This window comes from Gossypium raimondii, chromosome 4 (genome assembly GCF_025698545.1).
Source record: "Gossypium raimondii isolate GPD5lz chromosome 4, ASM2569854v1, whole genome shotgun sequence".
NCBI lineage: Eukaryota > Viridiplantae > Streptophyta > Magnoliopsida > Malvales > Malvaceae > Gossypium > Gossypium raimondii.
This window is the reverse complement of record NC_068568.1, coordinates 49,204,918-49,220,720: the sequence shown is the minus strand read 5'-3', so window position 1 is coordinate 49,220,720 and position 15,803 is coordinate 49,204,918. Positions and strand designations below refer to the sequence as shown.

At 35.5% G+C, this 15,803-nt stretch overlaps 1 protein-coding gene and 1 long non-coding RNA gene across 5 annotated transcripts; one reads left to right on the top strand and one right to left on the bottom strand.

Moving 5' to 3' along the window:
- Window positions 1-5,331: 5,331 nt before the first annotated feature.
- LOC105780991 (uncharacterized) lies at window positions 5,332-6,579 on the top strand. Its single transcript, XM_012605546.2, has 2 exons — window positions 5,332-5,885; window positions 6,025-6,579. Exons 1-2 carry the CDS (start codon window positions 5,444-5,446, stop codon window positions 6,495-6,497), a joined length of 915 nt encoding a protein of 304 aa, XP_012461000.1. The 5' UTR covers window positions 5,332-5,443; the 3' UTR covers window positions 6,498-6,579.
- Window positions 6,580-8,590: 2,011 nt separating this feature from the next.
- On the bottom strand, window positions 8,591-15,448 carry LOC105780217 (uncharacterized). Of its 4 annotated transcripts, XR_001129229.2 has the most exons (4): window positions 14,666-14,871; window positions 13,416-14,033; window positions 12,657-12,780; window positions 11,911-12,556 (listed from the first exon to the last, which is right to left on the bottom strand). It is a non-coding gene; the product is annotated as an uncharacterized LOC105780217 (long non-coding RNA). The 4 variants fall into 4 exon arrangements; XR_001129226.2 differs by lacking the exons at window positions 11,911-12,556; window positions 12,657-12,780 and adding an exon at window positions 8,591-9,484; XR_001129225.2 differs by lacking the exons at window positions 11,911-12,556; window positions 12,657-12,780 and adding an exon at window positions 14,878-15,448 and having other exon boundaries at window positions 13,133-14,033; window positions 14,666-14,782.
- Between the last annotated feature and the right edge of the window lie 355 nt (window positions 15,449-15,803).

Here is a 15,803-nt window from a genome sequence, read left to right as displayed (position 1 = left end):
CAAATAGATTCTTAAAAAAAGTGGCATTGATACACGCCTTGAAGCCTTCATTAATTTCTCATAAATTTATTTTAGCCCCACACTCCAACACACATTCTGCAAAAATACGATCCCTAATTTCAATTTCATAATAACAAAACAAGCAATGACCATCAATACTCATTCCCCTCTTATCAATCTCTCCTTGGTTGGAAGTCTATCTAGAATTGCCATCTAAGTGATGAAAGAATGTTTTGGAATATGTAGAGGAAACCAAACAATCCTATGCCATACAACCTTCTCAACTTTAGGCTTGATCACTCCCCAAATTTTAGAAGCAGTAATCTTCCTCCCATTCAACTCAGAATTTCTCAGCACAGCCACTGCTTCCTCTCTAGTTCTACAATTTTTCTCCAACTCCAACTGATGTTACTTTCAATGGAACCTATCTCAAAGAATAAATTTTAAGCAAGTACCCTTTGATCCAAGCAATCCAAAGAGATCCATGTTCTGCCAAAATATTTCTTATATGTTGGACTCTCAAGGTCCTTCATTCCAAGTTCACCATCACCTTTAGGAAAACAAATCTTTTTTCAACTCACCCTTACTCCTTTGGCTGAGTCTTTATTAACCTTTCAAGGAAAAAAAAAAAACTAGAACACATTTGGTTGATCTTTTTAAGAATTGCTTTAGGTAAAATGAAGATTATGTACAAAAAATTTTGAATCTGAAAGATAACAAATTGAACCAATTGCATTCTCCAAACAAAACTCAAAATCCTAAACCCTAAACCTTAAACCTATGTTCTCTCCAACAAAGGCAATCAATCCTTCTCTGAAAGTCTCCTTGTAACCAGAGGAATACCAAGATATCTCACTGGCAACTACCCAATTTTGAAACCAATAGAACTTTGAATTAGGTTGAGTTCATCTTGTGACACACCTACAACAAAAATCTCACTTTTTCTCAGCATTTAATTGAAGCTCAAGAAGTTGATAAAAATAGAAAGAATAATCCAAATACCCTCCACAGAATCTGCTTTACCCTTGCAAAAGATGAGCAAATCATCTGGAAAGCACAGATGAGTGAATTGAATTCGATGATATTTTGGATGAAAACTGAACACTCATTCATTTGCTCCCAAATCCAACAATTTCGAGAGGATATTCATGGAAAGGACAATGGATGACTCTGCCTAATACCCCTTGCCCCTTCAATTTAAAATTGAAAGTAGAGTTTTATCATTTCTTATGTGTAATCATAATGATGTGTTTAATACTTTTGCTCATGGTACATTAAGCAGCTATTGTGCCTTCAGGAGCTGCAATACCTGAAAAAAGCAAGCTCGAACTACTACTTGGTATTTTGCAGAGGTTTGTAGTTATCTTGTGGATTAGTCAGGCAGTGATAATTTCAACTAAAACAAGCATGCCAGTGATTGTTTTGAGATTTGCTTTCTTTCTTCTGAATTGTAGGAAAGACACACAAAAAATATTTGCGGAGCCAGTAGACCCTGAAGAGGTTGGTACTCAGTAACTCTTTCATCTGCTTTCCTTTTCAAGCCAGATGACAGTCAATTTTTCAAAACCTGTGATTGTGTGGTTAACTTTATTTTTTAACTGAAAGGTTGAATACTATTATGATGTCATCAAAGAACCGATGGATTTTGGCACGATTGCAAAGAAACTGAATGAAGGAAGCTATCAAACACTGGAAGAGTTTGAGGTCTGCTCCCAATCTATTTGTTTGACCACTTATTTGGGTTGCTGTTACAGACCATCTCTTTTACAACTTCCTTGGCAAACAATTTACTCCACAAATATAAAATCTTTGGATCATTTTAATTAATTGCTTCCTTTCACACTTTTACACAGCGTGATATATTTTTGGTACCCAACAATGCCATGCTTTTCAATGCTTCTAATACCATATACTACAGACAGGTAAGTCGACCAAACTTTTACTTATCATCTAAACTTTGTGATACTGTCCTTTAGAACTTGGCCACAAATTTTTGATGTTCTCAGAATTTTCTTAGTTCCCTGAACTATATCAATTTTGGTTTTCCAGGCACGTGCACTGAAAGAACTAGCTACAAGGCTATTTCATGCTCTTAAAACTGATCCTGAAAGCTTTGAAACTGAAGCTTCCATACAAAGGTTGGGACTTAGTGGGAGGACAAAGGCTGGAGCTAGAACTCTGAACAAGACAAATCCTAGCATTGCAGCGAGGGGTAGGTCTTGTAACCAACTGTGGCTATCTAGTTCATTCTTTTTATAATGATCAAATAAATGTTGAGTAGTCAAATATAAGCATATCTGCACATACAACGCAGCAGTATGTAATATGATGTGTGATAACAGTTGTCATAAGACTCCCAAATGTGAGATGCTCTTTTGCGCTTAGCCACTAATTTGATGCTTTTCAAAAAAAAATGTTTAAACAGGGTGTAGAGCTCAGAAACGAGTTCATGATGTTGAAGTGGACAGGCGTCGAACCTATAGACCTCGGAATTCTTTCCAAGGTGGAAATAGATCATTAGTTTCAGCAGTTTATAATGCCCCGAAGCATCTTATGCTGGTGAGTATCATTTCTTCCAATCTAGTTAAATAAACAATCTATGGAATGGTGTAAATATATTTCAGCAATTTACAAGAATTAAATTAAGTGTTTTCAATCAACAGCCTTATGAGAATAGCATTCCCCTTGTAATCTTCTATTATTTACTGATTACTTGTCCTTCCTGGCCATTCAGAACAAGCAGGCAGATATTGGATATGTAGACAGCTTAAAGCGGTTTACTAAAGATATGGGTCCAATAGTTCAAAAGGTTGCCAATAAGAAGATAGACAGTTACATTTCCGAAGCTATGAGAGTTTGGAATATGACAACAAATCATCAGCTGGGGACCCAAAATATACAAATTCCTAATGCAGCCTTTGCATCAAATATAAAGGTTGCTCCATCTTTTAAAGTCCCTTCAAGCACACCCGGATACCAAAACAATTCAGGTGATAAAATGAACATTCACAGTGGATTCTCAAATGGAGGACAGGCATCAGTGATCATGAATAATGCTTTAACTGGAGGAATTAGTCAAACTGGTCGCAGAGTGGAAAGCCTTGGTGACTTCCAAGGGAACATGACTCCATATGCGAGTAGGGATTTTGCTCCATCTTTACATCTCCGTGGGAATTCTGCTGGGTACCAAACCTTCGCAGGTGCAACAATGGATGGTTCACCCAGCTTTTGGAATGGAGGAAAGGTGTCTACAGTTAATAATGCGGCCATGAATGATGTTTTAAATAAAGGTAAAGGAAAACTTGGAAATGAAATGGACTTCCAAGAAAAGATGTTTCAACCCATGAGAATGGGTTTAGATAGCGGAGTTGCTTTCAAGGATTATGCTGCTAATCAAAGCATTGGGGTTCACTTGGATTCTTCTTTACCCAGTTATGATTCAGGGAATGGGGAACTTGATTTGATCGCATTGTGGAATACAAAGGGCAAACAAAAGGAATTAGACGGGACAGCCATGATGGTAAACCCTATCAATGTGGATAATACTGTACGAAAAGCTGGGCATGGTTCTTCGTGGTGGATGCAAGAGCCTATGGTTAAAAGTAAGATTGATGCTTCCTCCTCTTCATGGCGTTCACCTTCTCAAGTCATGACAGGGTTCGATGGTACTCAGACCATGGACTACATGAGCGGAATGGGTTCACCTTCTCAAGTCATGACAGGGTTCAATGGTACTTCTCAAGTCATGACAGGGTTCAATGGTACTCAGACCATGGACTACATGAGCGGAATGGGTTCACCTTCTCAAGTCATGACAGGGTTGAATGGTACTCCGACCATGGACTACATGAGCGGAATGGGTTCTCATTATGCTGGTAAAGGAATGTATGAGAAAGAAGTCATAGCTGATGGACAAGGCTCTAGCTACAGAAACAACGTAGAGCAGGTTGGGGTAGTTTCAGATTTGTTCAAGCCAGCGGAGATGGGAGTTCAACCCGTCAGTGAATACTGTTTTCAAGATGAAACTATATCAGCTGAATTGGCATCCTTACTACAGCAAAAAGGAGGCTTGGATTCACTATGTAACGTTCCTCCAGATGAGAACTGGTTTGGGAGTCTAGGAGACAAGAATTTGATGAGAGCATCAGAGAAGCCATTGGAGTATGAGAGGTTTCAACCTGAAAGCAATGCAGCAGCAGCAGCAGCTGCTACTGACAGGTTTCAACCTGAAAGCAATGCAGCAGCAGCAGCAGCTACTGAGAGAAGGCAGAAGCAAACTGTGGAGGGTGCACAGCAGGCACAATGGAGGTGGCTATAATTCTCTAGTCCGAACAAAACTGCCAATGCCTACATGGCATGATAATGCAATAAAAGAGACTTGGTTATTTTTGTTATTTTGGGATGTGTGTTTGGTCATAAATCCATCCAAAGGAAACTACAGGACTTGCTGCTAGGTTAAAGAGCTCTGTGCTCTACCTTTTTATGTGTGGAATGTGGTGTGGGGACTATGATACTATTCTATGACAGCCCACCATACTCTTTTAACTTTGGTAATATCTTATTAGTTCTATCTTCTTGACCAGGAATTTTTAATTTTCCCTGCTACATCTTACTGCTTGCATCCTCAGGAGTAGTGAAATCTGTCTTCTGCTACCAGAAGCAGATGGCTAAGACTTAAGCCATCTGGCCTTACACTTTGACACCCATTTGCATCTTCCAGTAAACACACAGCATGCTCTATTTTGACTTAGAGGCTCACAGAGTGAACTTTCTGTGCTATCCAAATCTGATTAAGCCCAAATTATTGACTTTCCTGTTCTTTTAACCCCCTGCAGTTTCACTTAGATGCTAACAAGTCATTTTAATCATTCAAACATTAAATTTTGAACGGCAGTTAACTATGCCATGTTTACATTTTCATTTGTCACCTAATTTTTAGGTTATTTTTATTTTGATCACCTACAAAATATCTTTTTTTTTTAAATTTTGGTTTCTCAATATATCCATTAGAGTAAATTCAACAATTAATCATTTGTATTTTGTAACTTCGTTAAAATAGAAAAACGATAAAAACTAAAATAATATACAAAAACTAAAAAATTGTATATAAAATTAACTGTCGTTAAAACTTTAATGACTAAAATAAAAACTCCTAAAATAAAATCGTAAGAATTTAATAATAATCCCAAAAAATTAGTCACTTTTTTTGGGGGGTAACTTTTGCCTGTATTCAACAGGCCAAAAAAGTTGCACTCTTATCTAGATTCCTATTCCTAGCCAATCTGTAAGGCACTCCCACGTAGGAAAAGTTGACAAAGAGTTCACCGTCTAAATAGAGCTTTGGAATAAGTATTTTCTTGTCAAAAAAGTTAAGTAGCTCTCCTTTTCAATTTTCCTTTTAATCAAAAAGAACCTTGTTTCAATCTTTCTTCACATTTTTGGTATGGGGAAAATCTGGATCGAAGTTTGTATAATATCAGCTCGAGGTCTCCGGCGTTCGTCGTCGTTTTGGAAGCTACAGTGGTTTACAGTTGGGTGGATCGATCCCGACAACAAATACTGCACCAAGATTGATGCTTCGGGGAGCTCAAATCCGGTATGGAAAACCAAGTTTGCAGCTCTGGTGGATGAGTCAAATATTCAGGACATGGTGCTGCATGTTGAAGTATACAGTAGAGAGCCTATTTTTCTTAGGGAAAAGCTTCAAGGGACTGCCAGTGTTGCCTTGAAAGAATTTCTGGCCAAATATAACAACAATTCCACCTCTTCCAGTGAAGAAGTAGGGAGCTACCAGTTGCGCAAAAGAAATTCCAACAAGCCTCAAGGATTTGTTGACATCTCTATTCGTATCTCGGAGGAGAGGGAAAATCCTGCTTCCTTCCCAGGTATTTAATTCCTTTTTTCTTTTCTTTTGCACTTGATAATTGAAATGAAGCTTAGTTCTTGCTAATTCAGAGGGAGTTCGGTCTACACATTCTCCAATTTTCATTACAGTTTGGATCAAAGGTAGAACTGGTTTTGCAGGTAATGAAGGAGGACTTGTTCTCATGGACCATAGAACTGATATTCCTATATCCACTGAAGGTGGCTATCCAGCAGAGGCAACAGGGCCTCACAAACAATCTCAGGTGAACATCCCATTCCCATATAAACATCCAGTGCCATATCCTACAAGCAATTACAACCCATCTCAAGGTGAACCATCAGCTTCTGGACCCGGCTATCGTCCACCTAGGAGTGCCACTCCCCCACCTCCACCCCCTCCCTCTAATGTTGGTTACATTCCCACATTCCTTCCGAGAACAGAGACTTACATGAACATGCCGTCGTCTGTGGGAGCTGGAGTAGGGCCAAGACCTGGTTTTGCAATGGGAGTTGGGGCAGGAGCACTGGCTGCTGGTGCTGTGCTCTTTGGGGATGACTTCATGTCAGGGTTTGATGTTCCTGCTGGCTTCCAGGATCCCACCTTCGCCATATCCACCGATCCCCCCTTCTGATGTAACACGGCTTGTAATGTAATGTAATGTAATGCAATTTTAGTAATCCCGCATCGTATATATAAATGAAAATATTCCACAATGTCTAAACTCTCAACCACGTTTTTGAAATATTTAGAACATAGTCAAATTAATGAGCCACTAATTATCCAACATCACACATATATATACATTTCAAAACCATGTTCATCATCTAATGGGTTAGATAGCATTTATATTGCTATTTTCATACTCACATTATCTTTGATGCACGGCTTCTAAAATAAGTTCCAAATTTTACTATATCTCAAAATTTTATAGAGCCGTGTGCTTATATATCATATCAGAGCGTACTATCGTAGACATGCATAATGTATTCTCGATTTTCCCCAAAACTATACAAATAGTATTCGACTTATTCAATTTCTAATCAAGACCATTTTTACATAAATTTTGCAAAGTAGTCAAACCTTTGATTCATAAAACCAATATGATTCCATGGACAATGAAAGATAATTTTATTTGTTATTTCATAAAACTAATTTAGCATATGATTATAATTCTAAGCCAATCAAAATATCATGCTCATAATAAATTAATATTTGATTTTCATTAAATAAAAAATTCATACTTCTTGCACAAGGTAATTAATCTCAACATAAACATAATCATTAAATTTCAATTTATGCAACAATAGCAAATCATTAGATTTGATATATATTTTCTCATTGTTGCCCCATTGTTGATAGACATTTGTTGCAACCTACATTCAGAACTTGCAAGAAGCTTATTTTTGCAAAATAGTGTTAATTTGGTTCGAAGTGAAAAATAAAAAATTCGAAAACCGACCTAATTTTTTATATTTATAGCAATAAACCTAGACTGAATTTCTACAAGTGTTTTTGGATAGATGGATCATTGTCGTTCCCAACATTCAACGAAATGATTTTCTCTGCTATTCTCGTACCATGAACTGTTTCAAGTGTGGGCTCGAATGATTTGAATCAAATACAGAACTAGAGATAGTTTTTTTTTCTTTGGTGTGAAAACAAAAATTTTCTTCTCAAATAGAAACTGGCAAAATCATTATTCTGGAAAATATATTTAATTCTTAGAGAATAAAAGTCTCTCTATTTTTAGGCAGAATAATGATATCTGAAAGTTGTGTTAATAACCCTACCGATACCATCTATTTATCGAGAGAAAAGGTAGAACTCTTGTTAAATTGTAGAAATTTATTTCAACTAAAAAAACAAACCCCTAGTCTAACTAGAAGTATACGGGGCAGCAACCCTAGTTAATAATACTAGGGTTTGTCGCCCTACCCTTTTACATAAGGGGCTTTTGGGCATTTTTCATATTTGGTTCAATTACAAGTACTTCTCGAGCTTTTAACCCAATACTTTATAATTTGATCCAACCCAATATTTGTTTTTCTATTTCCCAAAATAAACTTCAATATATTTCCAATTAAATAATTTTCTCAACCAAATTCTAATTCCGTTAAAATCATGACGACTTTACCATAAAAGAATCTATGAGAAAATATATTTAATTTTTCTGTATTCAATGATTCACTATGACCAAATGATTTATTTCCATTTTTTAACTTTATTTAATTCGAAAAATATAAATTTATTTTCCAAGTCATTTTCATTTTCATTTTGGAGAAAATCATAATCATGTCCAAATGATTTCTCATTTCTCCATTTTCACCATTTCTATTCATTTGATTCATCATGCAGTTTATTTCTAGTTTCAACAAGCTAACAGAAGGACCAATTGGACGTATGCAATTAAGGCTCAAATGATTTATAATTAAGTTTCAGCTTTTAGCCTATTAATTATAAACTCATTTAGTCACGAAATGATTCCACTATAGTATCGTGACTAAGCTTTTCTCAACGGCATAACATTACGAAAACAACTCGATCAGTGCTCGTCTAATAACATTATCAAAAGCATGTTACCCTCATAAGATATCATTAATCTCTTTGGGCTAATATTCGTTCTCCAAATATGATCCTATTTTATCTTGTGGTAACCATTACATCTTCCTTTATGAAAAGTCAATCACTATCAAATAATAATCAAGTCATCCATCATAAAGACAAACGATCTGTGGCCACATTTACTTTTCATCAACCATGTAATGCCAATGAGAAAATATCATTTACCCATGTCCCGAGCTATGAATTTCACTGTTGTGAACAATGCTACATACTGCAAAAGTCACCCAACACACTAGCTTTCAGTTCTTTATTATCTATTTGAAATCAAATTTTTACTTACATCAAAGTGTACGAGCATACATAGTCTGTCATCCACTCAGGATTTAGGCATGTCACACTATGAATGTCACAAGTGAATAAATCCATAAACAGATTCAAGGTTTATTCTTCTTAAGTCCAGTTTAATGTACTATCAATCCAGTCAATCGCATCTATGTCTCTATCTTTTGAGAGTCATCAGCTCCGATGCTCAAGACAAAGTATCTCCCCAATTGAACTTGATAGACAACATATTAATCTTTCAATCGGTATATCATATGCTATCTGTTGATTCATAACATAGAGTAATCTTAATTTTCTTCATTTTGATGAAGTTTGTAGAGATTTTGGAATATCTAAAGCTGTGTCTTCAATAGACTTTGCTCATGGAAGATGTGTATTCCTCCGAGTATTGATATTTTCCACTATTTTGTCCAAGAGGAGTAACAGATAAATCTTTATCAAGATACTCTTGTAGAGTTTTGTCAAAGGAACATATGTTCTTATCAACTTATAGTTTCTATAAGCCTAAATTTAAAACATCCATCACAACCACAATTTATATCGATGGAAAATGTCCAATTAAAGGATCCTTGAAATGGAAGATAAGAATTTTGTTTATGTTAAAACCATGGATATTGATAAAAGGCATATCAAACCAAGATTAAATTCAAGTTATTTGGGGAGAGGGAAAATTAAATCGAAGCGGATTGAACCTTAACATGGCGAGAAAGTAACCTGAAACATAAGAAAAACCTAAGTGAGTTTAAGGTAATTCGACGAACAAGGTAAATATGAGAACTAATCAAATCAACTCAAAAAAGAGAAGAAAAGAATAAATTAACTCAAACAAATGAGGGTTTCTTGAAGTTTGTAGCACGTTTCTTAAAAGAAAAGAAACCCTAAGATCTTGAAACTTATAATTGAACTAGAAGATGGCGTGTTAGAAAAAAGGATTATGAAGAACACAATCAAGATTGAAAGAAAAGATATGCAAAAGATGGAAAAAGATTGTATGGAAGATGATGAAAAGATGATGTCTTATAAAACCCTTTAAAAAGAATATTCAACAAGCTTCACAAATGGTTCTAATTAACCTCCTAAAATTGAACCCTAATAAATTGGAGAGTGAAGAACTTCCTATAGCTTCTAGAAGAAAACTAAGAAGAAAACAACTTTTGAAATAAATAACAAAGATATCTTGTAAAGAAATAAACTCAAAGAGTTGTATTTAATCAAATAATGAAGATATATTTACATAGGCACTAAATACATCAAAATAAAACTCCTATGAATAATGAAGCTCTAATTGATCTAAACAAGAAGTAATTCTAAAGGAATTAAACTTTCTTGTTGACTAAGAAACATAAAAATTCTAAACAATTGAAAATACTAAAAACATCCTAAAATTAGAAATAAATAAATAAAATATAAAACCTAATAAATACAATATTGAATTCATATATATTCAAAATTAAGCTCTAAAATCGAATCCAATATGATTTAAACTCAAATTAGAGCTTGAAATTCATAATTTCCTATAATAATCTGGTTTAGAAATTTTGCTTACATAGTATTCACTAAAATGATCATAACTTGAGCTCTAGAACTTGAAATTAGGTGATTCAAAATACGTTTCAAATCTAAGATATTGCTCTATCATTAGTTAGAAAAACATCTCAACCCAAAAATGTCTAAATCTTATCCAAAAATGCATTGCAAGTTAACCAATTTTCCGAAGTTAAAAATTGGCAGATTTGATAAACTTAATTTAATAAATTTTACCCATCCATGCACATAGCAAATAATCTTGTTTTGTGCACCAAGTACGTAATGGTATTGACCGGGACATGATGGCTAGTTGCATCATGAATTGTGTTGTAAGTGTGTTATCTCGTCTTTCTCTTTATGTATAACCCATTAGTATGGAAAGAGAGATTATTTGCTCTATAACTACAACCTTAGAAACATATACAGACGAATTTCTTTGAGTACTGAGCTTTACGAAAGGGATCCCGTGCTTTTGTGGGATTCAATTATTAATTGCAAGATCATCAATTATGTAAGCCATTTAGAAATGGAGGGTGGCTTTATTTCTCATGTTGACCATTTATGCTCCAATTATTTGGATCAGACTTTAAGGCATTTGAATAGTAAGACGTTTAAGTGCAATGTTGTAGTTGGGGAAGAGGGTCAAGTAGATTGTTCCCAAAAATAATGAGATTACTACAATACTAACGTAAGCATGTTCATACTTGAGGTATTTAGAGTTTAACAAGGCAAAGAATAGTCATCCTTTGCTGTCATGGGAACTAAATGCAAGTCTACCCACACCATAGTGAATTTGTTGTGGAATTTCTAAAGTTAGTGTTCTATCAAGCCTTCAAGGAGCATGTATTTTAGGGAGCTTGGTTTTTTGGAGGAATTAAGGCTTTTAATAAAGAAATTTGATGGTATTTTGAAAGTTTAATATAAATTCAAAAGGGAAAGTTTTGAGTAATGTATCTAGTTAGACTTTGGAATATGGGTAACCTCATGTAGATTGTCCAACTTATTGGTAGTAGTTTTCTTTAGAGAAGGAGAACTAAGTAAGAAGAAAGATAGTCTAGAGGAGGCGAAAGAGAAATTGTCAAAACTAAATGATAGAATTTCATGTTTTTCTTTTCTTTTGGTTACTCTTCCCATATAGTGTCCTAACAAGTGATCAATCTCTTGTTCACTTAACTAAGGTAATGTGTATTAGCCTAGTAGTATGTGCGTAAGTATGGCTTTAAGGACAAGACAAAAAGATTGGTATTGGATCAAAGATAAGCTATAGAAAATAGTCCATAAGAAAGTTAAGTTGTAGAAACCTAAATGCTACTCGAAGAAAAGATCATAGATGCCTATAAGGCCCAAGCATATTGGTCTTGTAGCATATGTGTGACTCAAACTAAGAAATTTCCATAAAATTTCCCTAGGGTTTGTGTGTAATAAAACTATATCTTTCTAAACTCACTCTCTTTGGTTGTTAACTCCCTCAATTCTTGGCTAGCACGAAGCTTGTTTGGCATGAGTTATAAGCTTTGCAGTTGCAACTCTAACGGATCCTCTACATTAAAAAACTCGTGAAATTGATTAGAGACCATAGAACAAACACTATAGATAGCAATATAGCAAAATGATTTCTAAAGAGTTGCTCTAATCAAATTAGTTGTAATTTCCACTGTGACGATGACATAGCATCATAAAAGTTGGACTTTGACTAGACCATGTCTCCAAGAGAGTGCTTGAAGATCAAAAGTCAACTAGAATACCTTGATCCTATGTCTAGGTCACAAAGCTGCATTTCTACAGTTCAACTTTCTTATATACTAATTTCTATTATAGGTTATCTGTGATCCAATGTCAATCCACTTGTCTTGGTATCAAAACCAACTTAGAAATATTTATGAAAACTTCTTACAACCTTTGTCACAAACTGAAATTGCCCATAAGACCATAGATGTCGATGCAAACATATGATCCTTTACTATCAATCCGGTATCATCAAGTAACTTGGTGACAATGCCATCAAACTCTCAAGTATAAACCTAGAACACCCATTCATCTTCCTTTTTCGAATCCCCTACTATTCATGCTTTCTTAAAAAGGTGTCACCATTTCTATTGTGCCTCAATTGTGTACAAAAATCTTCTTCTGGGCAATCGATAGATGCTTTTGCCGAGATCACTTAAGGACTCTATTAAAATGATTCCACCTTTTAAACGTATGGCAATCATGGCTTAAAGATGCTATTGATGAAACCTACACTATCTTCTTCCATAAGCCCTACACCAAAGAAGGATTCAAACCTTTAGTTGAAACCCATACACAAAAGAATGACAATACTAAGAAATTCTAATTGCTCTGTGTCTCATAAACAACATACCAATCCTTGTCAAGGTCCAGTCGTTCCAAGACTCTTTAAAAGAATTGATACCCTCCTTGTAGGGATCAAACTCATACCATTTAAAATGCAAAATCATCTCTCCATGTATATATAGGATGGAACCCTATAAAAATGAAAGATTCCTTTTTAATTTTTCTAAAGTATTAGTTTCCTTTTTACTCCAATTCAAAACGATCAATCCTTAATGATTTGGATGGATGGAGTCGTTGATCATGTGTTGGCAAGTGACTAATTTCCCTTAAACAAACCTTCTTTTAATAAAATAAAAAGACTGAAATAAAAAATATATATTTGAGATGAAGCTCAAAATCAAATCAAATATAATATAATATAATATCATGCAGTAACTAGATTTCAAGTTCCAAGTAGCAAGTACCATCATAAACAGAGAGTAAAGTAATGCATGGCGATACACATGTAATCCAACAACTTCAAAGTTGAAGTTCCAACAAAGATAGCAACCAATTGGTAATTAGTTATTTAATTAAATGAGTGTGCTCACTGCATAAAATAATGCCATTTCTATTTCTCTGCACACTGCCAGATGCAGCCAAAGAGAAAATAATATGGTTTCCAAATGTACTTCCCTTCTCGGTAACCAAAAAACCAACATATATATATTAGAGCTTGGAAGCATATTCATATATATATATATGAAACACGCTTAACTAGCCATAAAAGCAGGATATTTGTGTGACCTTGGAAATCAAGGGAGTTTTTACGGCCATCTTTACTTACTTTACCGCTTCTGCTATTGGCTAGTGATGGTCATGCTTCTAGCTATTGTCAAATTTCGAGGTGTGAGCAGTCCAGCAGTGTGCAGCGGCCAAACATACACATGCCAACACGTGCACCAAACCATTCACTGTCTCACTGAAATTGCAAATGGAAATTTCATGAAACAAGCAGTCAAGAGGCATCAATATTAGTATTTTACTTACACTGCTAGCTTTCATTGCTCTCTTACTACTTGCTCTCATCGTACCAACATGGAGCCTTTAGCCTTTACCATGTCTTGCAGAGCATCGTAAATTGTTTCATTTCATCAGATGGGGGCTGACAGCTGACTCCACTTGAAGAAATTAAAATTTTAACACTACAAATGCAGGAGCCTGAGCCTGAGCCTGGAAGCAAAGCTATATCTATATATTAGAGAATGGAATCAAGGCCAATGCAATGACAAGGCACACTCTTCTTAATTCGTCTGCCAAGGAAAAGAAATGGGCGTCTGAGGACTGGAGAGACTGTCAATAATGGACCCTATGCAACTGCAAGCCAACCCTAACCCAACTAACCATTTCCATTTCATAAGTAAGATGGCCTGCGCCAATGCTCCTTAAACTTGATTTTTCTTTCCTGCCAAGTAAAAAAGTACCAATTTAACTAGTATTTGATGCATGAAATATCTATGGAGGATGTCTCTTTCTGAAAAGGAATTTTGCAATTTGATTGAGACATGTAGCTACTTGACTGCTATATATTTATGGTCGCAATAGAAGGTAAACACAGGGAGTACGTATGAATTAAATAAAATAAATGCGGTGAAGAGAAAGAAGGAGCTCCCTTCAGTCCAAGCACGGAGAAAGGGGGATGCAAAACCATCTCCCGCATCATTCACACAATCACAGTAGCAAAATCGCCAATATCCGTTTTCTACTGAGTGCTTGAATGAATGAGTCGGCAGCTAGTCCAACCCCCTTGTTCCTATCCGTAAGTGGGCTGATGGAAGCTCTCTCTTCCCATTTCTCTAACTTAACATTCCATTCCAACCCAAGATGAAAAACATAACATGGTTCAACTTCATTCTTCCTCAACCAGCCGCTAAACCCCAAACTTCAGTTCAAGAACTGGTTCATAAGCAATCCGTTAATTTGGGTTTGATCTATTTCTATGTTTCTTAATGAAAAAGGACAACTTTTTAACTTAACTAAGCTAAACAGGCGAAATGAAAAGAATTCATTGAATAAACAAGATCCATCCTTGATTACCCTTTAATCATCGAAACGACTTGCAACATGAGAACGCCGAACACTCCGGGTGGTGAGAGAAGAGTTGTTTTGAAAAAGGGGAAAAAAGAAAAGAAAAAGAAAACGAATTTCCTGCACCTAGGGTGTTAGGTCAATTAGAGCTTCATCCTTCAAGGGTACATATAATAGAAGATAAGAGATGAGATATATATAGATAGAATCATAGAACTTACCGTCCAAAGCGGCAAGGCAATGTTGAGTGATGAGATATGGGCTATAAAAGGAAGTACTCGGGAGAGGAGGGGAAAAACTGACAGATAGACAGGCCTTAGGAATTAACCCTGGAAACTTTGACAGACAGCAATCACATACATAGAATACCGTATTTTCCCACTTGGGATAACATAAATCATAATCATGGAGAAAGCAGGAAAATGACACCAAGCAAAAGTGAAATTAATAGAGTGAAACGTCATCTAAACACTGCTTAAAACCCTAAATTTGTAAGTGATGCAAGTACCGCCCACTTAAAACCCTAATTCTGAGAAAAAGTAAAAAGAAAAAGAAAATTAAAGGGATGGCAGTGGAGTGGAGTACCCTGCAGGGATCCAAACAGGAAATAAAGTAAGAGAAAGAGAGAATTAATGCAGAGAGAGAGAGAGAGAGAACGGTGTCTGATAGGGGGAGCAATAATAAAGAAGAAATATATACATAAACATGGGAGGAATAAGTGTATTTGATTACATTTGTCAGGCAAAGGGAAATGAAGGGTCACTGTCGTCATGAGAATCAGAGACAGGAAAGGGACTCTAAATCTTAGCATATCTAACGAGGACCGCTGTAGATCAGTACACCTCTTCTCCTTTCTCTGTTAAATTTTAGTATTATTACAAGTATACGCTTTACTCGTTAGTATAGTATATACTCTTTGTTCATCATCCATACATACATTTTACTTACTCTTCCGCTTTCACTCTCAATCGCTCACTGTCTCACTCAATGATTGAATGAATAATATATATATACATGCATATTCTACTTTGTTTAGTTAATGCTTTTCTAATTCCTCCAATTAAAGCTGATCCACCCTCCTTTCCATTTTCATCTTCCTGATGCTTTTTCCTTTAAATTCAGAGGTTTCAACAGCTACCATACTAGC

Coding starts and splice junctions, on each gene's coding strand:
- LOC105780991 (XM_012605546.2), top strand. CDS start 5,444: ATGGGGAAAATCTGGATCGAAGTTTGTATAATATCAGCTCGAGGTCTC. Junction 5,886..6,024: donor AAATCCTGCTTCCTTCCCAG/GTATTTAATTCC, acceptor CTGGTTTTGCAG/GTAATGAAGGAGGACTTGTT.